At 39.6% G+C, this 25,856-nt stretch overlaps 2 protein-coding genes across 6 annotated transcripts in view; both read left to right on the forward strand.

The window, feature by feature from the left end:
• The window catches only part of LOC118889446 (protein WWC3-like), a 268,253-nt gene that overhangs the window by 193,770 nt on the left and 48,627 nt on the right, over positions 1-25,856 (forward strand). The window lies entirely within an intron of this gene.
• LOC118889447 (testis-specific Y-encoded protein 4-like) lies at positions 18,560-23,130 on the forward strand. Of its 5 annotated transcripts, none has more exons than XM_036841200.1 (7): positions 18,560-19,392; positions 19,979-20,077; positions 20,196-20,307; positions 20,405-20,550; positions 20,665-21,275; positions 21,397-21,589; positions 22,922-23,130. In XM_036841200.1, the coding sequence occupies exons 1-5, from the start codon at positions 19,057-19,059 to the stop codon at positions 20,740-20,742; spliced, it is 771 nt and encodes a 256-aa protein (XP_036697095.1). In that variant the 5' UTR covers positions 18,560-19,056; the 3' UTR covers positions 20,743-21,275; positions 21,397-21,589; positions 22,922-23,130. The 5 variants fall into 5 exon arrangements, with proteins under 5 accessions (XP_036697095.1, XP_036697093.1, XP_036697097.1 ...); XM_036841198.1 differs by having other exon boundaries at positions 20,665-20,734; XM_036841202.1 differs by having other exon boundaries at positions 20,405-20,504.

Consider the following 25,856-nt stretch of genomic DNA (forward strand, 5'->3'; position numbering starts at 1 on the left):
CTAAGGAGTTGAAAGTTTCACGTTTTTCTCCCCAAATAATTACACTTATTTAAGATGTCTACAAAATGGAAAGATAGTATTTTTCTAGGCTCTCACGATGTTGTAGGTATGGACAGAAAAATGTCACCTGCCATATCAGTAAAGAAAGGATGTTGCAGCCACCAAGCCATCAGTCACTGCAGCCTCCCCCAGCTATGCACCCTGAGGGGATTCAGGATGGAGAAAAACCCGGTACTGGCCCTCAATAGGTAAGGTGCATATCAAAGGAACGATTTCAACGAGACCAGACTCTTGCATCTTCCCATACATAGAAAGTGCTAAATTCATTAGCTTGAGATGTCTGGTTTTTCTTTAAATAACAATCATCTTTTAAAACTCGCAATGTAGTAGGCTCTACACTGTTTCTCATCTCCCAGTCATCTTTACACAAAGGCGGAAGTGAAGTGCCTGCTGATTTTGCCCATGGTCAAAGGAATGTAAGGAAGAGAATATGACATCTTTCTTCAGGTGTGGGTTTTCTTGCATATATTCTCTATATGTCTGTCCTCACTGCTTTTCAATTAAGTACCATTATTGTGCTTGTTGCAAAAATAAAAATGCTTGGCACTAAAAAAACAAGACAAAAAACCCCACAAAAAACAGTATTCTTTTAATGTTCCAAGTACCTAGTTTTTGTTGCAAAATTTCCTATATATCCTGGCTCCTCCCAGGCTTAAGTCCTCAGGATTCCCGCCTAATAAAACATAATTCTCAACTTCTAGGTTGTGCATTTTCTTCAGTCGACATAGGTAAGATATTCAAATTAGGTTAGCAATTGAGTCATGCCATGCATTTCGATATGCATGATGCACTCTATGACATTTCATTATGTCATACATTTCTAGGTGTGTCGTTACTGGTGTCCATGTAAACAATCGGCAAATCACCTCTTTGTGTGCCAGAGCGTGTGCAGTTCTCAGTGAATTTTAAGAGAGAAAAATAGATTTTTGTAGCATCATTAAGAAAATAAACCACCAGATTTTTTTATACCAGTCTACTATATATGTCCTGTTAAGTTAGTGCATGAAGCAAATAAAGACATTTTGTACCACCGTTTGATCAGTTCTGTTCACTGAGATTTACTTTAAGAATGAGTTTTATAGTTCAAACAGTAAAATTTAAAATCTCTCCTCCATCTTTCTGCAGGAATGTGTCATTTTTAATCATTCATCAGTGAACTCTTCCACCCAGGCCAGTTTTCCAAAATCTAACAATTTTGAAGGGAAACACTTCTTAAAAACTAGGTTATAATTTAATATCTTCTTTAAATACTCAGAGCCATTTAAATGAGTGTTTCCCAAATTGTATTGTCGGGCACACTAATCCCACTGGGTATTATTTGATACCTGAAATATATTGCATAACACCTATTAAAACCCTGTGGAATTGCTGCTTCCATAGATACATTTTAGCAGATGCTAACTTATTATCTTTAAAAAATAATGGAATTTCAATAAGATACAATATATGCACAATAGAATGCATACATCTTAAGTATGCAGCTTCATGAATTAGGACAAATAGATGTATCCATGGAAGCATCAACCAGAATAAAATATAAAATATTTCCATCATCCCAGGAAGGTTCTTCCTGGCCACTTCCAAAAATTTTTGTATCTCAAGATAAACATGGATTAGTCTCACCTGATCTTGAACTTAGTATCAGTAGAATCACCTAGTAGGTATTCTTTTTTATCTGGCTTCTTTCATGGAACAAAATGTTTCTGATGGACATGTAGGCTTCCTTCCAGTTTAATTTCATGTATTCTTGATAACTCTGCATCACAATCATGGAGATCATAGAGCATATGGTGTGCTGGTCAACTCTAAGAGGGATACATTTAATTATTGCTTTTGAACCATCATGCTAATCCAACTAACTGAAACTGAATTACCTAACTTTATCTGATTTTAATATGGTGAGAAGCTATAATACGAAACAACTCAAGGAAGTGGACACAGTATCAAAATGGTCCAAAGTACAGTGGAAACCGGTTAAAACTACTTACAATAGACATTTTATCTATTGGTTCAATACTCTTAGACAGAACTTGGTAGACAGTCTAAAATCCAACATCAGCACAACAAAAAGACAGCCCATCACTCTGGTACCCCCAAGGAACCAAAAAAAGAATCCACTGGTATCAGATTCTACCTAAGATTTCTACCTAAGAAACATCCAGCTTTCGAAAATTCTGTTTGAGCATTCAGAATTGTACATTATTCTTATAACAACTTCATGAACACTAAGGTCATGAAAAACTCTTCTGCCTGGAAATCATTTTCCTTAATGCACAGGGATTCAGGAAATGCTGGTAAGATATCACTTTCATTGTGAATCTTCGCTGGTAGTTCTCCTTTTAAGTTCTTCTTTCTCTCAAATTAAGAAAGGCGGCTTGTTCCTCTGAGGATAATTTACTTTCTGAAGGAGGCATTCTTAACCACTCATCCATATATGAGTTGAAAATCCCTTAAATTGTGTTATGTGCAAAGGCACATATGCGCATTTTTCTGGTCAAGGTCAATCATTTTGATCAGATACTCATAGGTGTTTGTGACTCAAAGGATGCTAATAATTGCTGCTTAAGTAATATCTTATCTAACCTTGCCAATACCTTCAGAAATGTCAGAAAAAAATAATTTCTTATCATTCAGGGAACCATGAAGTTCTTAAACTACAGACCAGTGATTCCTGGTTTCAAATGGCAGCAAAAATTTTTGTAAAAGCAAAGTTTTCGTCTTCTGATAAATCCTTTCAAGGTTCAGACTGTTCAAAAACTAAGTAGAAAAATTAAAGAAAACAAACACGTTTGCCAATTTTTGAATCCATGCAATTGCACAACTATGGTTTCATAGTTTCTAATCACAAAGAAGATGTACAAAGTGCATCCATATGTGATTTTACATAGGGACAGAGTAGAAAAGTTGTACTCATAGATGTCTTTTTAGTAAAACAGAACAGTTTCATTAATATTATAATATCATACTTGGCAGGGGGGTATTAAAATATTTTTCAGTTTAATTTTATTTCTAAGAGCTGGTTTACTCTGTCAGTCCACTGACTTAGGATGAAGATGGTTAAATTTCAATCTGGTCTTTGCAAAAATAACAAGTGAGAACATTTGGGATTACAGATCTTATTTAAAGAACTGTATCACTTGAAGCTGAAATTAAATATGTAAATGTTAATGGTTTATTTTACACAAATCAAACTTGCATAAATAATTTCATATTAACATATGTACAAATAATTTGCTCTTATTGACCCTGATGGGCTTATCAACTCTCATAAATGTTGAATCACTTATTGGACACATACATACACAGAGTTTTGTTTTTTTTTTAATCATGAAAGCGTAAGAAGTCTTTGATTAAATTCAATCTGGGTGAAGGAAACCACAATATTAAAATTACATTTTAAAATTTCCTGGGTAGAAAAAAAAAATAATTTGAAAACAGGGATAACTCTGAATCCTTTGGTCACACAAGCCCCAGGGCAAAAATAATGGGTTGATTTAGCTAGAACAAATGGTACTCACTTAGATGCTCCTGAAGCATTCCAAATGTTTAAGAAACTACATGCAACATGTACTTTGGAGGAGCCAAGTCTCATTTGTAACCAAAAGTGGGGAAAAAAAGGATAAGGCATCTCATTCTGGAATAACAAGCTTCTTCTGATATGATCACGCTTATGTCTGTAGCCTTACCTAGCTCCCTTCTGGAGCAGCTAACTTCTGTCTCAGCCATGCCAGTAGCCCAAGGCAGACAACTTCATTCTTGAAAAGAATGTCATAGCGATGGGCTCCCTTCTCCTTGTGAATTCACTGTCATTCTTCAAAACACACGTTAGGTTTCTTACTCCATTAGCTGTGCCGTGATCCTCTCTACTATCCCACGCCAAGCTTGGTTAGACGACATTTCTTTGTAGTCCATTAACACCCAGGTGCACCTAAATTACAGTACTTTCTATTTTGTATTTCAACTCTTTGTTGGCTCCTAACCTTTACATCGTATATGGCTTGAAGGCTGTCCCTGTGTTTTTCATCCTTACATACACGGTGCTCAACACAATGTCTGGCCATATACTGTTTCCCACCATGAGTTTAAAAAAATGAACAATAACTTCATTGATATCTTCCTTTTATAGTTTAAGAACATTGAGGATACTTAATTTCTTGGGAATTTATTTTGTTTTTGGAAAAGCTGTTTCTGTTAATCAAATCCATATTTATTGACTGTGAGAATTTTACCTGCATCAATAATCCTTGAAATAAAATGACCCTAAGCTGAATGTGTTTTTTTTGAAATATTGATAATTTGAGTTGCCACAATATCTGAATTATAAATTAGATGCTTTCTTAAAAATATATTAAGAAATTGAATTGTTTTAAGGAAAGACCTAATTGTGGACAATTTTTTAAAACTTTTTCTTCCTTTCTTTGCTCCTGCCCCACTCACTCTGTCTTGTGGTTTCTTATTTTCAAGTGAATTTATCCCATTGTCTTATTTTCCATTTCATAGATTTGCATCCTCTATTAGGTTCTTGATACTTGAATTTTCAATTATTGCATAAATGCTTTCGCTTATCTCTCTACATTTTGTCTCACTTGCCTTTAGATCATCTCACAATATGTATTCCTTTCTACGCGACACTCTAATGTTTAAGGACTTCAATTAGTCCTCGTTATAAAACTCCTTCCATTCAAGACTCCCAGCAATCTGGGCTCCAGGAACTTGTCTCAACTTACAACCCAGATTACACGTAACTCCATTAATGGAACTTGTACAGACTGCAGTGCCTTTGGCTGAAACAAAAATTACCAGTTCAAACTGGCTTTGAGTATTAGAACTATGGATTATCTCACAAAGTATTACATGCCAAATCAGGGGAGCTCCCAAGTGACAAATCCAGAGACCCAACACTATTTGCAAAGATTCACACTCTTTCCATCTTTCCATTCTCTCAGCTTGATTCTCAAGCTAGTCTCTTTCCTTTCTCAAGATGATGGTCCCAATCTTACACATCATACCACATATCATAGAAGAATACAACACATACACAGTACACACAATAATGTCCGGTGGCAGAAGAGAGGCTATTTCCTCATACTTTTCCCCAAAAGCCCCAATACAAGTTATTCAAACTTTCCACTGGTTTCACTCCCTAACTCATTTCAAGAAAGAGTAATGAGACCTCTGAAAATGGCTCACACCAAGAATAACGATCCTTGGATCCAAGGATAGGGTCATGAATTCTTGAGACACTTTAGGGTTGGGCTCATAGTTGAGAAATACCAGAATTATGAAAAATATCTTTCACCTGCCTGTTCAGAGTCATTGCCTATTCTTGCCTCTCCCTTGAGGTTAAACTGTGTGGATAAAATCACTGGCCTCCGGTGAAAGCTAGAAGACAGGTTGGTAATTCCAATGGGATTCTTGATTCTGAATCAGTCAAGTGGCCTTAGCATGGTTTTTCAGAAGGTCACATCACAGCTTGACCCACCCAATGAATAACTTCTCTCTTTCTTTAATTCCTTAGGCCGAGAGATGCTGACAGCCCCACTACTGCTAGCCCTGGGTTCCTGCACTAATTTCTATATCTCTGAATATAATTCAGTTTAATGACCCAGTTACTTACTATTTAAATGAATCTTCTGAGCTGCTTATATCACTACCTATAACTTAGATATGGCATTTGGCTAGGTGTTACAAAAAGAAATATTGCTGTACATTTATAAGGAAAATGGTAAAAAGAATTAAGAGATTCTAACATTCAATATAAAATACCCATTAGAACACAAAATTTAGAGCAAATGTAACTAGAAATAAATAAAGGGTAATAATTATGCTAGGGTAAATTTCCAGTCAAATAAGTCAAGTTGTAATGCTACAGTTAGGAAATTAAAAATGCAGACAACCCTATTTGGTGAGTAAATTAAGATTAACTTTAGGGATTACTATAATTTAAAAAGACACCAAGTGTATACACTGTACATTTAAAACCCACATAACGAAATCTGAATACTACTGTCAAGGCAAAACTTATAAAATGTAGCCAAACAATTGATTTCAAGGCTTCAACTAATGTAAACTAACATGTTCATATAGCCAAAACTTGACTAGTTTTTGGATCAAAAAGATCTAAGAGCACTGATAGAATATAAATATTGGCTAAGGGGGTTAGTGATAAGTGAGTTGGGAGGGTTTGAGAGAAAAATCACTTTTTAAGGGAAAAGGCAAGAGGAATGACTTCAAGGATATGTCTTGTTCTTTTCTCTATTTTTACAATACTTTAGAGACTAGCTTAATGGTTGTACTTGACTTGATTGGACCCAGCTGTGGTTACACATATGGACAAATAGTAGAAAACAGCTGGAATTTATGCAATGTGATAAATCTGAACTATTTCCAGGGCCATTAAATGCTGTGTTAATCAGATGAATGTGAAATGGGTCTTTGAGACATTGTGTTGTGTTTAGGTAAAACTTAAGTCTTCCTTTCCTCAATGTAACTTCTGAAATTCTGGGTTCAAAAAAAAAATCACTCTGTCCAATAAATTTATTTATTAATTTCTCAAGCCTTTGTCCCTCAGAGCAAAATTCTGTGAGACCAAAAATTACCACCACCGTTTTGGACTACAGCATTTGACAAGCACTGGTCAAAGTAAAACACTGGAACTGCGTTTTATCTGGATAGCAATTGGCAATCTTTTTTCTCTTTTTTAATAGTGAGATAGTAAATACTTTTGGATTTACGTGCAAACTACTCAACTTTGCCATCTTTGTGAGAAGGTGGCCATAAATAATATGTAAACAGATGGGTATAGCTGAGTTCTGATAAAACTTTATTTATATAAACAGTTGGTAGATTGGATTGGTCTTAGTTTGCATACATCCTCCCCCCAACTAAAAAAGATGTAAAAAATTACAATCTCAACATCATTTCGTTTTTATAAGTTCTGAAGGTGGAACAGAGATTGCTTTGTTGATAAAAAGGGTTGGAACGCCAGTCCTACTGACTAGAAACATGAGTGCAAAGTATTTCAAAGGAAGCTTTAATATTTTCATCAACGTCCAGAGAGTCTATGCTGACTCTTCCTAATTTTTAAAAGAAAAACCGTTCAATTCTCACTAAATTGCATTCCAAAATCATCAGGGGTTAAGACTTACTTGGAATTCCATTTGAAGATGTTCCAGTGATGAGTTTCAAGGATGCATAACAAAGTTAACGTTATTTTACATACCAGAGAATGTTTTTTCTTTTTCTTTCTGGAACCATCCCCCCACCTTTTGGGATTCTACTGGCTTTTATCTAGTTACAATATTTAATTAGGAATCTTTTCCCCCTTCTCACCAAGGGTTGAGCAAGTGACCCGGCTGGGTCAAGAGACTGACGCCTAGCATGTTTCATCCATTAAATAGGTGATTGATTAGGCATGCCTGAGCACAGACTGACTTAATTCCACCAACAAGAGAGAAGCAATCTCAGAAACACGTGTGACAACACCACTAATCATTAGAGAAACGCAAATCAATGAGGTATCACCTCACACCAGTCAGAATGGCCATCATCAAAAAATCTACAAACAATAAATGCTGCAGAGGGTGTGGAGAAAAGGGAACACTCTTGCACTGTTGGAGGGAATGTAAACTGATACAGTCACTATGGAGAACAGTATGGAGGTTCCTTAAAAAACTAAAAAGAGAACTACCATACGACCCAGCAATCCCACTACTGGGCATATACCCTGAGAAAAGCATAATTCAAAAAGAGTCATGTACCACAATGTTCATTGCAGCTCTATTTACAATAACCAGGACATGGAAGCAACTTAAGTGTCCATCAACAGATGAATGGATAAAGAAGATGTGGCACATACATACAATGGAATATTACTCAGCCATAAAAATAAACGAAATTGAGTTATTTGTAGTGAGGTGGATGGACCTAGAGTCTGTCATACAGAGTGAAGTAAGTCAGAAAGAGAAAAACAAATACCGTATACTAACACATATATATGGAATCTAAAAAAAAAAAAAAAAGTTCTAAGGAACCTAGGGGCAGGACAGGAATAAAGACGCAGACATAGAGAATGCACTTGAGGACACGGGGAGGGGGAAGGGTAAGCGGGGACAAAGTGAGAGAGTGGTATGGACATATATGCACTACCAAATGTAAAATAGATAGCTAGTGGGAGGCAGCCGCATAGCACAGGGAGATCAGCTCGGTGCTTTGTGACTACCTACAGGGGTGGGATACGGAGGGTGGGAGGGAGACACAAGAGGGAGGGGATATGGGAATATATGTATATGTACAGCTGATTCACTTTGTTATACAGCAGAAACTAACACACCATTGTAAAGCACTTATATTCCAATAAAGATGTTTATTCCAATAAAGCACTTATATTCCAATAAAGATGAAGCTGCCTTCAGCCACTGCCTGTTTGCTCATGTATCAGAAGACTGGGGAACCAGAAGGTCCCACTGGAAGACCTAAAGTCTACAGACATTCCTAAGTAGTGTGCAGGATGCAAACGATGCACTTGACCAACAGATGCATATACCAAAGGAAGGACTTTAGCCCTCAGTCTGAGGCTGTCAAAATCATTTCCATACATTAAGTTCTGCATCTCTCCCTCTTTACAAGCTGTGAAATCTTGAGCGAATCCTTAAGCCTCTCTTAGCCTCATCTTCCTCATCTATAAAGTGGATAAGAATACTGGGATGGAAAGGAAGTGAGAAAGGTTAAATAATAACTACAATATTCCTGGCATGCAGTAAGAGCTCAATAAATAGTATCCCTCTCTGCAAAGCATAAATTAGAATACCTACAAATTGCTAGCGAGAGAGGACTATAAATAACATACTGTATATAGCCACAGAATATACCTAATACTATATATTGTACATAGTATATGCTACATAAAAGTATACTGTATACCAGTATATATGGTATACTAATATACTAGATATAGTGTATGCTGCATAGCAATATACTGTATATATGGTACACTGTAAATTATATATAGTATATACTGTTTAAAAGTATACAGTGTACATCATAGCATACATGGTACAGTATATACTGTATACAGTATATGCTGTATCAAAGTATCCTATACACTGTGTATAGTATATACTGCATAACAATATACTGTATACCACAGTATATATGGTACACTGTACACTGTATATAGTATACATTGTATAAAAGTATACTATGTATATCATAGCATATATGGTACACTATATACTGTATATAGTATATGCTGTATCAAAGTATACTGTATACCACAGTGCATACAGTATATTATACACTGTGTATAGTATATACTGTATAAAGGTATATTGTATACAACAGTACATACTGCATATTATACACACATACACCCACAGACACATATATATATATAGATGCATAGGTATATATATGATGGTAGATATGATTATATACGTGGTATGCAGGACAAAGAAATTTTACCACGTAACTGAGTACACACTAACTGCTGTGCTCTTATTAGTGAGATGATAAAATATAAAAAATTATAGGTCTTAATACTATGAGCTTTCTTATTTATGTGTTCATTTATAAACATTTATATACTTGAAAATAATCTGCTTTTAATTCATTTTTATATTCTTATATGTTTTTGAAAAATGTTAGATTTAATACAGCACCTCATGTTTTTTTATTTGAGTCTTCTGAAATACATTGTTGGAAAATTCCTATTTCATTGGAATCTGTCATGGAGAAATTTGTCATCGATTTTTATTGTTCTAAAAGCAACGAAAGGGAGTGAGGATTCCTACTATGTTTGCATTGATCTGATTTCATGGAATTGTGTCTTTTAGTTGTACTGACCTTTTATTGAAGAGAGGGCATCTAGGAAAGAGAGTGTCTGTTCATGTAAGATATTTATCCATTTTTTTAATGGAATTCGGTGTACATTTGAAAGGTAAGGAAACACATTTATTTTGTTCTCAGAGAATAGAGGATTTTGAAAATCCGGTAAGTATGCTTTAGCCCGATACAGTCTATCAAAGCTCTTGGAGATGCACAGTCAGAAGCCTTAAACCAAGATAAACTCACGGCGTTTATGAAGGCTCATCATTTTCCCTTGTCCAACACCCCAAAGACGGTAAGATCTCTATGTGGGATACCACTGCCTTGTTGTTTAGACTTTGCTTCAGCACACGGCGTGTTTTAATTCCCACGAGTAAAATTAAAGATGATAATGATTAAGGAGAGAATGAAACAGACACACCTTCTTTCTCTAGTAGAAACCTCAATACCTATCCATACTCCTCGTCACCTAAACATACATTTTCACCTGTCATATTTCATTTGTGACATCATCTTAGAAGTGGATGGTTAAATGCGTCTCCAAGGTCTTGTGGTTCAATTTATTTGCGAGAGATGGGTAACATGATCTCTTTAAAAATACCAATGAACCCTCTGATATGCTCCTTTGGATGGTATAAGGTTCTTATAAACTATTTTGATCAAATATTATATATTTGATGTTTCTATGGGGGAAGAGAGCCTAGAGTTCCCTCGTCTGCCATCTTGTTGATTTCTCACTCTGAGGATTATTATCAGTAGCTCTGGTACACGACTGAAGTGAAGTTGGTATCAATTCAAATTAGGTTGTTACAACTTCAGGATCTTATATGTAATCACCATGATAACCACACACACAAAAAAACCTATCAGATATACATAAAGGGAAATGAGAAGGGATACGAAACACATCAAACAAACAAAAAAATCAACTAAATGTAAAAGAAGGAGGAAATGGAGGAAACGATGGGCAAAAAAACCTGTAAGATACAGAGAAAACAAGTAACAACATAGCAACAGAAAGCGTCCTTCTAAGAAATTACTTTAAATGTAAAGAGACTAAACTCCCCAAAGACATGCACTGACAGAACGGATAACACAAAAACCAACAACATATTGTTCAGGAGACCCATTTTTGATCTAAAGACACAGATAGCTTGAAAGTAAAAGAAAAAATATTCTGTGGAAATGGTAACCAGAAGAGAGAAGGGGGACTATACAAGCCAAAAACCATTACAAAATACAAAGATTCATATATATATATGTAAATTTAATATTGGGGTTAAGGGTTTTTTGTCAGTGACTTCAGGTGACATTTAATTAGTAATGCTTTAAATTTGGGAAGAAACTTGAGTGTAAAAACTGTAAGCCAAATTGGAGTCTGCAAAACTAGTACAGAAATCTGCAATTTCCGTTTAAAGGAACAGCAAAAATGAAGTTAAGGGGAAGGAGAGTATTATTTGAGCCAAACTGAGGATTATAACTCAGGAGACAGACTCAGAAAGTTCTGAGGACTGTTCCACCTGTTAGAAGTCAAAGGCATAGTTAACATACATTTTGAAGAGAAAGGACAGTATTCACATCAAAGTGACATACAGATATTTTACATGAAGATCACCAGGGATACGTAGTCTGGGTAAGCAGGTACAAAGTGAGCAGCAAGTCAACATGATCCCAGTACAGAGCTGGGAAAGAACAGTATTCTTTTTAAGAAGTTACACCGTAAGTGTCAGAGGAAAGTAAAAATAATTGACCTTTATGATCAGGAAGGCACTCTCTCTTTGAGGAACTCTGGCTAATGTGTAATGCAGACATTAGGAAGGGAGCGAGGATGTCCAAATGAACACAGAATTTTATGTTTAATTTTTCTTGGCTGGCCTTAAAGTACCGTATTTCATAAAATCCTAGTGGACATCAAAGGTTTGCTTTTAGTATCTAACATATCAGATTGATGAATCAAATCCTTAAAAGGAAGGGTAAAGCAAACCAAGTCTCGAAGCCAAAACGGAACCGATTACTTTTCCTGAGTACATGTTCACGAAAAACCCATAAAACTCTTAAATGTTTAACAGTTGGGCGATCTTAAAAGTACAGGGATATTGTGGGTTTGGTTCCAGAACAGTAAAGCAAGTCATGGTTTTGGGGTTTCCCAATAAGAACAGGAAAGATTAGTTGATTGAGAAACCAGAAATAGGATGAAAGTATATTTCAGAGGAGCAGTTGCCAACTTTGGTATTTTGGTGAATTCCTCACTGTAAGTTAACTTACAGAGACATGTTTTCATTCACCTATCCTGTAGGATTGTGAGGGTTGAATGAGAAGAATATAAACTTCCTAGCATTATTTGTACTGTAACAACAGGTGCACAGGAAATAGCATCTATGATACCTTGCCCCTAGGAATTTTGAACTCCAACAAAAAGATTCTTGACAAGATATTCTGTTTATTATAGTGATAATATTTGTAGGAAGATGAAAGGAGTAACCTAGAAGATAAAATTTCTCCTCAACCTTGGAACAAGAATTCTGTATTTGAACATGTTAAAGTAAATGCTGAAAATCGTGAACAGTGCTAAGGCCTGTCCTGTTAAAAGTTTTTGTAGGAACATAACAAATTTGCAGTACAGAGAATAAAAAGTAAATGCCAACTATAAGTTTATTTAAATTTGAGTGCTGTGAAGGATATTAACTTTTGAAGTTTTCTGTATGTTTTACATATGAGAGTAATACAGGGAGATAAATAATTTTAAAATTAGTCCTGTGTGTGGTTTACCTTAGTTGGCTTGTTTTGAAAAATGGCATTTAACCCAAAAATGTAAAATTTCCTCTTGAAAAAATTTGTAAGAATTAAATGTTTTTCTGTTGACTCGAGTCATTGAAACTGGTTTGTAATGTTAACGCATATCAAGTTGCCTTCAGAAACTACATTGAAAAACCTGCACAAGGAAATTTTCTTCTGTTCCTTGATTCAGCAGTCAGTATTCTAGGCTTTGTTCCATATGCTAAACATAAAGGCAGTGAATGAGATCTTACCTCATGATGTGTATCTTCTAATGGAGCTGACACTCAACACTCTGGATACATAGTAGGACATAATTTATGTTTAGTCTGTGTTTCATATACAGTGAATTTGAAATCACCTATGATTTAGCCAGAGATTGAACGATGTTCGTGAAAATTTATTTGCTTAAAGGGATTATCTCGTGCACCGCTTATTTTGTGCACTGCTTATCTTGTTTTTCTTTGGTAGTTTTGTGTTTTTATAGGTGTTAGAGAAAACCTTTCTCACTTGCAGTTTAATTACCGTTGTATGTCTTGTCAACCTTTTTAGACAATAGTTTACTTTAAAAAACCATTTTTTTTCGCTGTTCTGGGTCTTAGTTGTGGCATGCGGGCTCTTCGTTGCAGCGTGGGAGATCTTTAGTTTCAGCATGCAGGATCTTTAGTTGTGGCACACGGGATCTTTTAGTTGTGGCACGCAGGATCTTTTAGTTGCGGCACACGGGATCTTCATTGCAGTGTGTGAGATCTCTAGTTGCGGCATGCGGGATCTAGTTCCCTGACTAGGGATTGAATCCGGGCCCGCTCCATTGGCATCGCAGAGTCTTAGCCACTGGGCCACCAGGGACGTCCCTGTGGACTTAAGAAGTTTAAGAATTCGTTTAAGAATTTTAAGAATTAACGTTTATCTTGAAATTAAAAAGTTGTATATTTTTTCTAAAAGTGTTACTTTAAAGTTTGGCTTTTTACACCTAGATCTGTAATTTCCTTTTTTCTTACTGTGTTATAAGATAGACACTTTCATTTCTTTGAGACCAATTTTTCCACTGATTTATACCGTGAAAGTTAATTTGTAAATATGCACGTGTCTTTTTCTAGGCTACCTATTCTATTCATTCTTACAGTGCCAAATACCACATTACATTATATGATTGTTAGAAATAATTTAAGAATTTCACATTAATGCAAGTAATTTGTTTACTGTTCATTTTTATCTTAGTTATTTCTGGAGTTTTGACTGACATTACTTTAGATTTATAGATGAATTAGGGGACGTTAATGTCTTGAGCTTTCCCACCCATCTTTCCTTATATTCAGACCTTTAATACCGGACAGATTGTCTGGAAAGGCCCTTATTACATCATTTCTTAGCTGCATTCCTAAGGTAATTTCTAATGTTTAGATTTTGAATGATACTTTTTACAATTATAATCTTGGGTGAATTATAATTGATGAATAGGTGTCCTTTTGGTTTTAAAGTTCATTTATTCAAGTGATATTTTATTATAAATAGTTTTTAGATTTCTCTGGAATTTTCTACATAGTCCACCCTTTAAAGAGAAGTTTTGTCATTTGATCTGTATCCTTTTTTTTCTTCCTCCATCCTGAGGAATTAAACTTTGAGTTGTATTTGCTGCAAAATTGTTAAAAGCTATCTTTGGATTTACTTTTAAAACATTTCTCAATTTCATGGCGGCTTATGTAACCCAGTCTTTCCTATTAACAGAAAATATGTATTTCTCCACGAGTTTTTAAGAGAAATGTATTTGTTCCTTTCTTCCTCATGTGTAAACACTCATTGTGTTCCCAGTGAATTTAAGGTTCTTGCTCATGCAAAGAGTTTGGCCATGAGACAGCGAGGCTAAGGAAGTAAAGTGAGGATTTATTGAAGCAAGAATACGCTCTCAGAGGGAGAGCAGGCAGATAGGTGAGGAGCTGCTGCCCTGGGCTCCACTGGCAAGTCAGTTATGAGGGGCATACAAATGAAGGGGTGGCATACTCATTGGGGAAGCAGGAGTTTGGGGGTCGTATTCCCTGTTTCTTTCCAGCTCCAGAAGGGATTTTTGTCCTTATTTAGCTTCATCAGAAGTGTCATGGCCTCAGTGCATGGTGCGTGCTTCTTGTCTGCAAGGCTTATTTTATTATAAGGAGAGCAACAGGTTACATTTGGAAGCAGGAGATTCCTGCCTTTCCTCATCTTTCTTTGTCTGCCTTCAGGACACTTACCACCCAAAATGTGCAGTTTCCTGTCAGTCGGGAGGTTCCTGTTTTTCTTTGTCTGCCCATGGACCCCTGCTGTTTACAAGATGCTTGCTTTCCTGCCACCTGGCCCCTCTTCCATTACTGTGCTCATATCTAGCTACTTGCCTGCTGTAGCAATTGCAGTAATCTTAACCTCGCAGTCCTTTAATTGCATTGCAGTCACTGAAAAACACATTTATGGCATGAAACAGACTTCTGGCTCTACTGCTGAACAGCCAGATTTAATTTTGTTCATGAATGAGTGATATCCAAACCTCTGTCACATTTTCTCAGACACCGTCTGAGATTTAACATCAATCGTTTTTCCTCTCTAGTGTTTCTTTCCTGTCAACTACAGGATTAAAATATTAAACAGTAATTATTGAAATAATAAAAATTGTTTGATTTCCCCCTATATACTGAACTTGTCCCTTCCAGTAGACTTGCTTGGAAGCTGCTGGTTGGCCTACATATTAGGTAGAAACCATAAACCCCCTAAATTAGGGAACAATTATAACTTTGCCGGATTTAAAGATCAGCTTTTGTATAATGCATACAGCTGTTATCTATCTAGACGATGGAAAGTGTCCCAATAAATACTAACTGATCACCATCAACTGATCAGCTGGTGTTTACAGGAACACTTTCCATAGTTTTCTCAAGTGCTCAATAATAATGGTTAATATAAGATTAAGAAACTACCAGTGCAAAGCATTAAAACCACAGATCTTTCTAACACGACTTTTAAGAAATCGTATTTCCCTATTGTACCCTGGATAGCCTTTATCTCCCGGACAAAATAGTGTTTAGGGATCTTTCATAGGAAAGAATCTGTGAGGAAAAAAAATCCTACTTAAAAACGCATATTTTGGATTTTCCCTTTTGTCTTTATACTAACTGATTCAGAAGTCTCATCTCTATCCGTCCTGTGGCAGGCAGAGTAATAGCACCTAGAGATGTTTATATTCTAATCCCTAGAACATGAGAATGGATATGATACCTAACATGGTAAAAGAATCTTTGCCAATTTGATTAGGTTAAAGACCTTGAGATGGGAATTTATCCTGGGTTATCCAAGGGGACCTAAAGTCATCTCAGGGTTGTTACAAAAGGAAGAGGGAATCAAAGAAGGTGATACGAAAAGCAAAACAAAGGGTGGAGTGATGCAGCCATGAGCTGAGGAATGCAGACATCTTCTAGAAGCTGAAGGCAAGGAAGACAAACAATCTCTCCGGAGCCTCCGGAAGCAACTGCTGAAACCATAACTGTAGCTCCCTAAGACCTCTTTCAGACTGGCCTCCATAAGTATAAGATAGTTTATGTTGTTTTAAGCCACTAAGTTTGTCGTACAACAGCAAAAGGAAGCTAACAGTTTCTGTATTATGATTTTTAGGTAACTGTATTTCAGTATTAGATTTGTAGAACCAGTACTTCATTGCTTAGCTCACATTTGACAGGAACATCTTACTGTATGGCAGGTCTTCTGCCTGCCCCTGTGATTCTAGATAAGAAGACCTCTTTCAGTTTCTTCTCCTAATGACTTGTAGGCTTTAAAAAATCCTAGGAACTACTAATATCTCTAAAGTGTGTACGGCTGCTGGGATACTAACCATAGAGGAAGATTTGATAAATTTATTTCCCCAATATCTTCAATATATGCTGAGTACTCAAGACTGGTAATAATGAATTCTGAGTAATGGGTTAAGTGGTTAGTTAATTATTATGTTTCCACAGTGTCTGCCCCAGAAGAGCCAGATAGTACTTTTCAGACAATTTTTGGTTTTTATTACTTGCAGTGGAGATAGAGAAGTATATATAGCCAAGGATATTTGTTAATGATTATCCACCCAAACCAAGGGTACATTCATACTAAGGAGAAACATATCATATATATTCTACTTTACAACTATCTCCCTTCATTAGATTGTGTATTATTGTATATACCTTTCCTATCAAAGCATTTAAATTATGCTCTGTTCTATCATGAGGCATTTACAGGTGATGTATGTCTGAGTGGAAACTACCTGCACTCTATGCCCATCCTACTCCTAGTTGTTTCCTGTATTTCGTCATCTCAGCTTAAATTTCCCTTTCAGTGAATACATTCCCTGTGTCACCATCTTTTTAAATAGAGATCGTACATACTAATATAACCAAGGATTGTTCCTTCACAGTTTATCATTTCTCAGTTTCTCATTTTGCAGAAATACATCATTAATGTACTTCTTTTACAAATGAACTTTAGGGCAGGGACAACACTTAAGTAGGGTGGTAAGTTGCTATGAAACAATAGCTATTTACTCAACCAAAGTGGCAGTGAAAAATTTCAAAGGTAAACACAGATATTTAAAATGGATTACTTAACAGTAAAGAAAATTTACAATCTGTTATCAGAAGCAGGTATATATTTCCCTTATTATTTTCTAGCAGATCCAATTACATATATTAATTAAAATTCTTAACCATTAAAACCCCAGTGTCTAGATAAAACCAAGAAGTAATCGGTAACCATGTGTCATATCAGCATTTCCTCACTGGCAAACTTATGAGTATATTCAATAACCACCTCTAGAAACATATATCGTCTCACAGTGTAGTTTCTTTCCTCAATGTGGTATAAGACGTGTCCAATAACGTCAAGCATCTTTAGCTTTTCTCTAATAAGGCAAAAGTAGGTAAGCTGACCTGCTAGGCATTTAATATTTCAGTATTTTATTTTGGAAATTATATGGATATTCACTGAATTCTCATCATTTAACTTAATGTAGAAAACCTCTAGATTCAAGTTACCAGAAAGGTTCGGAGAAACTATTTTTAAGTAACATACCATAACACAAAATTATTCTTAAAGAGTTTACCTAAAAGCTTTAATCCCATTTATTTCTATTTTATTACATATGAAAATATCAAAATACCATTTTTTGTTGTTGACAAATTTTGTAACAGACTAGATGAGGTTACTGACTTTTAGTTAACCTAAGTGCAATAAAAGTATTGTACATGGTGTTGATAACTCTAAAGACATTTAGAGTCTGTATTAATTAAACCAACATATGAACTTCTCTGAGAGTTTAAGTCTCCAGAGGGGACAGGGATCCCAGGAGAGTGGGCCACGGAGGGAGGGACCAGATACATATAGAAACAAGAACGCACACACACACACACACACACACACACACACACACAAAGGCCGAGAGGAGACAGACAGACACTCAGACGGAGCTCTTCACTCCATGGCTTTCCTGCACTTGAACAAAGGAATTCAAGTCTAGCAAAGAGCTGGGTTTGCCGGACACTCGCCTCGCATGCCACAGAGCTTCGGGCTCTCTGTCCCCTGGAAGAAAACTATCCAGCAACCTTGGCCACCATGCATTTCCTTGTACAGTTTTTGAGAGCTCCCAGTGGTTAAAGGTCCTGAGGGAAACCGCATTCTGATGTTCTGATTTCCGAGCGGGAACTCCTGGTTCCAATTGACACAGGCCAAATAGGTATCACAGGGCACCCGGGAATGCCAGACACAAGGCCGGAGGCGACCTCCCTGTGGAACCTGGGCGGCTAGGTCTGGGGGTGGCAAAAGGGGTGTTTTGGGGGACCCGGCAATCCTGGAGGCTGGCCTGTTTCCACAAGGCGAGGGGAGAGGCAGCCGAGGGTGACGCCCACTGTCCTCGCCCTGATTGGTCGTGATGGGGACGAGCGGCCTGGGCGTGGCTTGCAGCTCCTTCCTGCCGCCTGGTCACGCGTGCCTGGTGGCCAAAGGTCCTGCGCATGCGTTTCAGGCCTCTTCACCGCAGAGGCTCCAGGGAACGATTCAGTCCGCAGCGAAGCGTAACTGCGGTCGCTGGTGCTGCGTTCTCTGCCGCCCACGTGCTGAGCGTCCAACTGCCACACCGTCGCCGCTGCCCCAGCGCAGAGCCAGGTCCACATGTGCAGTAAGGCGGGGCCCGGGGAAGGCGGCACTGCCCAGGGACCCTGGGTCATCCTAGGTGTGGGAGGGGGTCCTCAGGAAGCAGGGGCCCGCGGGTCCCCAGGTGTGGTGCGGGAGGTGGGTAGGGTGCCGGCACTAGCTGATGGGTGCGGCGAGGAAGCCGCCGTCTTCAGCGGGGAGGTGGTGCCGCAAGGCGCGGCCCGGTTGTAGGGAGAGTTGGCGGGGATCATGCAGGTGTTTTGGCTGCCTGTGGAGGACAGCATGGAAGAGATGGAGGTGGTGATGGAGGAGGAGGAGCAGGAACAGCAGGAGGAGCCGATGCTGGTGGAAGAGCCGGAGGAGAAGCCCCAGGAGGAGGGTCAGGAAGAGCCAGGGCCGTCCCCGAAGAGCGCCCCGTCCCCGCTGGAGGCGCTGGAGGCCGTGCAGTTAGAGCTGGAGCCTCTGAATAGGCAATGCAGCCGAGCCTCCGCTCGTCTCAATCTCAGAATACTTGGGAGGCGGACGACCTATCTAGAACACAGAAGCGCCATCATCCAGAGCATCCCTGGCTTCTGGGTCAAAGTTGTATCCTTAATTTTGTAGTTGAGAGACCACGTGGTGGCTGGGCTACAGCAAGAGGTACCTAACATAGAGGGCCGTTTGGGTACCAAAATGTATCCATTGGATTTTGCATTGTGGGCACACTCATGGGAATGTGATCCTGAAATTGTGGGGGCATGCTGATTTTCTGCATAGCAGGAAACAAGACTAGGGCTTTAGTTGCAGAGGTCCAAAAAGGTATTGTCATTAGTACCGGGGCCTCTTGAGACAAAAGAGTTGTCTTGTGCACAGGTTCTCCTTGGAATAACCATCAAGGGAAATGGGGGTGAGAGTGGGGAGTTAGGAATGCTCATCCTAGTTAGAGCCAGGAGTGTTTGCTGTGCAGATATAAGCTTGTTCTGTCCAGATGGAGGTCAGGGCCTCCCTCTCAGAAACGGAGGCTCCCTGTTTTCGTGCACAGATATGCACACCCCGAGGGGCTCATTGTGCCTTCATGCAGTCTGTATTGAAGGAATAGGACTAGATACTAGTGGGGAGTTGAGATCAGACACTGCCAGGCTGCTCTCTAGGCTCGCTCTGTGCTCGTAGGCCTTTCACCTCCGGCATCTAGAGGCTCCTTGACGTAAAGCAGTTTGTGAACCACCTCCAGATGTCGGCCACGATGAATGACCTAGATAAAGACATGCTTAGCTACATGACCAACTTGAAGGTCAGGCTGGGGAGGCTGAGGCTGGGGAGGAGAGGGGAAATGATTTATCCCGGAAAGCAGGAAAGAGCAGGGCTACTGGAGACAGATTTCACCCTCCTCCTCCACTTTGTCCCATCAGGTGGAGAAACTCAGATATCCCAGTGATTGCTGCAAGATCGTGTTGTTTTTCCGGAACAACTGCTATTTCCAGAATGAAGTGGTTGTTAAGGAGTATCTCATTAACGTCACTGGCAAGAGACAGCTCCCTGGATTGTGGGGGAGGGCAGATGGGGTGAGGTGAACTTGAAACATGATTTAGGCCCTTCTCCCATGCTCCTTTTCCCACAGGATACATGGCAGCTCATTCCACTCGAATTCAGTGGCACCGGCGTTTTAAAAGTGAGGCGTATAGCCGCAGGCACCACAGCAGCAGCCATGACTTCTTCAGGTGGTTCTCTGACCACAGCTTTGCAGGATCTAGCAGGATTGCTGAGGTGGGGTGCCTCTGGGCCTCCTCAGCAATGGCGATATTGTTTGGCTGCTCGGGGGGAGGGGTGTGGGCCTGGCCTGGCCTGGCCTGTCCCGACCGGGCCCCTTTCCCCTACCAGATCATCAGCGAGGACCTGTGGCCCAATCCCCTGCGCTACTACCCCAGGGAGGAAGGCACCACCGGGACAGGTAAGTGAGAGGAGGACAGGTAGGTGAGGGGCCCAGTGGCTGGGCGCTGAAACGAGTAAGCTGGGTCATTTATTTCACTCATGGAGAAGTTGAGGCTCACAGGCATACAGTGACACCAGGGCGTGAGGGCGTCAGGGTGAGACAGCACATCTGGAAAACTGCAGTGCAGAACTGGTTCTGACTAGGGAAGCTTTAGGCAAAAAGTGAAGCAGCATGAGAGTCAAAGTCACTGAGATTCAAAGGTGCACGTCTCTGAACTGTCATTCCATGGCCGTCAACCCCACCCTCAGGCCTCCTGTACCGCCCCCTTAAATTTGGGCTTGCCTCAGGTTCCCCCCACCACCCCCTTTCCACAGAGGTCTGTGAGTCCCCTTTGGGCAAAGCCTTACCCCGCTGTCCCATCATTTTTTTCTGTTTTGATCATCACAGTCACCTTTTAATTTTCTCATGCATCTCCTTCACCTCCCACGGCTATGGTGAGAACAGTGGCCATTTTGCATAGATTATGAAGAATCGTTTCTAATATGTGGTTGGAGGAAATGTAAGAGATCACAGGGAACGTGACTCTGTCTCCTGGGCCGGGCCTTAAAAAGTTAAAGCGGTCTTTAGCGTTGTTCAGGGAGGATGGGTTATTATGTGGGTGTCTGTGTGTGTTTCCAAAGGAACTCCCGATGTTGAGATGCGTGTGATGGAGCATCACCCTTGACCTAAGAAGCTGCTTCAGATGAAGGCGAACGGTCAACATGGTTGTCATGCACACGAAGAAATGAAGAGAGGTCTGGTGGTGAAACGTACAGAGAGGGAGACACCAGTAAACCTGGAATAAAACCAGAAGATAAATAAACAGCATCAGTTGTATGTGTTTGTGTGGCGTTTGTGCAGGGGCTCAGGGTAGATACATCAGGCGCAGGTAGGCTTCTCAGTTTGCTGCCTGGGAGTTACCAGTCCACGGAGAGTTGTAGAGGCGGGGGGAAGTCATACTTTGGGATTGCATCAGAGGATGCAGTTCTTCCTGTGGGATGGGGGTTGGGGAGGAAGGAGAAGTAAGAGAAGGGCTGGTTAACTGGGGCCTGTCATTTTTCCAAGGGAAATGTGGAAGTTCAAGGAAAGGGGCTGGTGAGCTAGGGCCTGAGATTGAAATGCTGGAAGTTAATTTTGTTGGATAGTGGTCCTCCATGTAACCTCCCTGTTGCATATCATCAGACACTTCAATGGGATTACAATAGGAGGAAGCCTTAACATTTAATTCACTGTTGGACCAGATGCCCTTCTAGTGTATATGAAATTGTGGGGGCATGCTGATTGCATATCCCTGTTGCATATCATCAGGCACTTTAATGGGATACAATGGGAGAAAGCCTTAACATTTAATTCACTGTTGGACCAGATGCCCTTCTAGTGTATATGAACACAGGGTCTTTTGCTGAGACAATTAGCCTCTCAGGGCTAGGGTTCCAGACAACATCTTAGGACATGGGGGTATAAGGTATATGGAGGGCATGTGGGGAGGTGAGAGAGACACGGGTGGGAAGGCAGTGAGGGTGTTAGTTTGCTCTGGCAAAGGTGACCAGGGGAAAAGGTAACTTTGCTGGGAAACGGATAAGCAAACAAAAACAGATTCCCTCACGTCTGAGTGAGCTCACGTGAACTCTGTTCTTTTTTCTGGGGGACTCAGTTTGGGTACAAAGGGCACACGGGGAGAGGTGCGAGGTGAGGGGAGTGGGGAGTTGGGGATGTTAAACAGGCAAGTGCCAGGCCACCCAGCTGTGTGCTCTCTGTCCCGTGACGGCACAGTGGTTAATATCCCTATTTTCAGACAGGCTTAAGCCCTTTGCCCAAGGCCCGCTTCAGACCAAGTCCCCAAAAAGTAAACAGTTTTCTCATGAACACTGTGGTACCGGTGTCCCGTCCTCGCTGAATGGCTGGACACCCTGTGTTTCAACCACAAAGGCACTGTCCTTCTTCTGGGGCCTTGCCAGCACTCTGTGCCCCTGAGGCCAATGGGAAGACCTAGAGCATACCGAGCTCACCCAGGAAGTGGTGAGCGCTTCGGGTGCTCCTTGCCAAGTGGCTGGCTGCTTCCCAGAAGCACGTCTGTCTCTGGACCAGGCAAAGGACAGACTCTGCCACAGACGGAGCAGGGAATGTTCAATGTTTGTGCCCCCCAGTGTTCTTCTCTCTTCCCAGATACAGCGGCTCCAACACCGGCGTCCCTGAGGGTGGCGTATTGACAGTACCATTTCCGTCCCACATGTTGGGCTCTCACTCCACAACTTTTGGTAGAAGAGCCTTCTCCCAAAAGCCCCAGCTCTTTCCAGGACGGGGGGTTGACAATCAAAGTTCATGGAGCCACGGATGTCCCCTTCAAAGTGCACTGAGTTAGATGGCCTGCTCAGTGTCAGGTTTTGTATTTGAACATCTACACCCCAGCTATGCCCCTTCTACAGTGGAGACATCCGAAGGTCTAGAAGGCAAGGCTTGGCCTCTGCCAGCTGCTGTCCCCACAGCCACCCCACAGACACTGTGGAAACAGGTCTTCTCAGCTTCTTGAACTGTAAACCTCAAGGAACCCTTGGGGCTCCCGCATGCTGGTCCCTGTCTTTCCTGGTGCTGGTAAAAATAAACTATGCTCTAACAACCCTGCAGTGGGAGTGGGACAGCATATTGGTGCGTGGTCTTAGGGGACCTCAGACGGGGCTTGTTCTAAGGACTCCAGGGTATTTATCCACATTCAGAACATTTGGTAAGGTCTTGCAAAGGACTTAAACACCAAAGAAAAGGTTGGGACAGGGTCCCCCAACTCCTAATATCTCCTGCCAGTGCTTAGGTACCAAGGCTATGCTTAGGTCATATGCATAGAAGGTTCATTCTGCTGCCTGTGGAGTCCCCTTAACAAATTGCATGTAGAACTTTGGCAGGAATATTGTACTAAATTGTTAAAGTGGGCAATTCAGTGAAAAAGAATGTGGCCTAATTAACATATTGAGGTATCTTCAACCTGACTAAAATTTACAGAATCGATAACTTAAACAACAATAAAATGTCACCTCTGGAGTATTCAATTTTTTAAATGTGGAAAGGTAATATCCTTACTGGGAAGTTGCAGTGAGATGGTCTCTCTTCTACAATCTTAGTGGACGTATAAATTGATACTACGTTTTAGAAAGCATTTTGGTAATGTCTAGTAAAATTGTAAATATTATGTGCTTTATAACCTGACATTTCTGTTTTTAGCAATGTATACTCTAGAAATATTTCCTCAAGTCTAAAAAAACATATACAAGAAGGTAGCACTGTTTATATTAGCGACATGTTAGGAAGAACTCATCAAATATAATAAATCACTGCATATTTTTTATAAGAAACTACTATACCATGCTTAAAAAGAATGATGGGACAGTTGTATTTCTTAACATGGAATATTGTGCAAGCAGAATAGCCAAGAGAAAGCGACATTTTGCCATACATGAGACAAAAATTTTAGAATAGCTAAAATAAAACGTGATTTTTTTTATACAAGGCATAATTTACTTTTTATAAAAATATTATATACACTTGTATATTCAGAAGGAAAAATCAAAGAAATATTCAGAATGTTAGGCAGTAGTAATTTATTAGGTACCGCACCAATTTGAGAGACTCCCACTCTTTTAATACATGACTGGATTTTGTAATGCTTGAATTTGGATGGTTTTTATACACTCTAATCAGGAAAAATGTAGCAATGTTAGAAAACAATAGGAATTAATGGAAGAATAAATTAGTATATTTTTATTTCTATCCAAGTTACTTCTGGGACGGTGTTCACAGTCCTCTGGCTCGTCTGGTGATTCTCCTCCTTCTAATCTCATCTCTCACTTTTCCGTCCGTGAATCTTGGTATTTAGTCAGGCTGCTCTGACCTACTCTGTGTTTAAAAAATCGGATTTGCTCAAGCTCCCATCCTTATTTCCGTAGGTGCCAGGCTTTCCTTAACACGTGGTATTGACTGAAGGACCAAGGGTGACATAACACTCATCGACATTCGTCCACTGGAATACATTAGCACTGTCACATCATTGATGTAAATTCCTAGGACTCTTACAGACTAAACAACAGCAATTACAACAACCAAACGGATTTCACAGGCCAGTGTGTGCTCGGATCCATATCTGCTTTGCTGACAAGTCAAAATACTGTCGAGTTTCTATGCTTCCGCAAACTGGGAAACTAAAGAGTTTCTTTTTGTTTATTTTTCATACCACCATTCTTGGTTCACACTTGGTATTCCATGTAACGGATTTATCTTAGAGGTTCCAAATTGAAAAGTCAGTGGAGGGAGGAGAGATACAGAAAGAAGCTACTATTTCTCATTTCATAATTTAATAAAATATGAGAACAGAACTTCAGTTTTCACTTTGACTCTTTACAAAGCTTTGGGAATAACTGCTGTCTACTTCTGCTCTTGGCAAGTAGCCCTACAATGTCCCTGGGCTACCCTACGGCTGCCACAAACAACACTGCTTGCAAAGATCATATCCACCTTACATCTGGCCCTTCTTTTTGTTCCTGAAAGCTTGTATTCCTGATGTGCTATCCCAAATACACTCTCTTTCTCTACAGATTATTATTGTTGTTATTATCATTATTATTATTGCCAAGTTTCTGACATGTCACTTTGCCATCTAGATTTTGTTTTGTGAAGAGAAATGTGGGAAATCAAACACTCCAACCAACAGAGACACTTAATTTTCAAGTGCATCTGGAAAATTCACTGAGGTAGGTCATATTTTGGGCCACACAATAAATTTCAATAAATTTAAAGGATTTAAGTCATTCAAATTATGTTTTCTGGTTACAGCAGAATTAAGTCAGGTATCCGGTAATTTGTAAAGTATGCCAGAATTTGAAATTAGACAATAAACTCCTCAACAGTACCTGGGTCAAAAGAAATCACAAGGCAAATTAGAATATGTTTTGAATTTAACAGAAATGAGCAACAATATATGAAAATCTGTGGGATGCAATAAAAGCAGAACAGAAGGAAGTGTACAGCTTTAATTTTGCTTTTTTTAATGAGAAAAGAAGGTCTCACATTAATGAGCTAAGCTTCCTCCAGGAGAAACTAGGGAAGGAATAACAGA

This window comes from Balaenoptera musculus, chromosome Y (assembly GCF_009873245.2).
Source record: "Balaenoptera musculus isolate JJ_BM4_2016_0621 chromosome Y, mBalMus1.pri.v3, whole genome shotgun sequence".
Lineage (NCBI taxonomy): Eukaryota > Metazoa > Chordata > Mammalia > Artiodactyla > Balaenopteridae > Balaenoptera > Balaenoptera musculus.

Bases quoted from the DNA above. Each gene is read 5' to 3' on its own strand.
- LOC118889447 (XM_036841198.1), top strand. From the start codon at position 19,057: ATGCAGGTGTTTTGGCTGCCTGTGGAGGACAGCATGGAAGAGATGGAG. The intron at 20,308-20,404 runs GCAAGAGACAGC...CTTTTCCCACAG, and splicing joins GTATCTCATTAACGTCACTG to GATACATGGCAGCTCATTCC. The intron at 20,551-20,664 runs GTGGGGTGCCTC...TTCCCCTACCAG, and splicing joins GATCTAGCAGGATTGCTGAG to ATCATCAGCGAGGACCTGTG.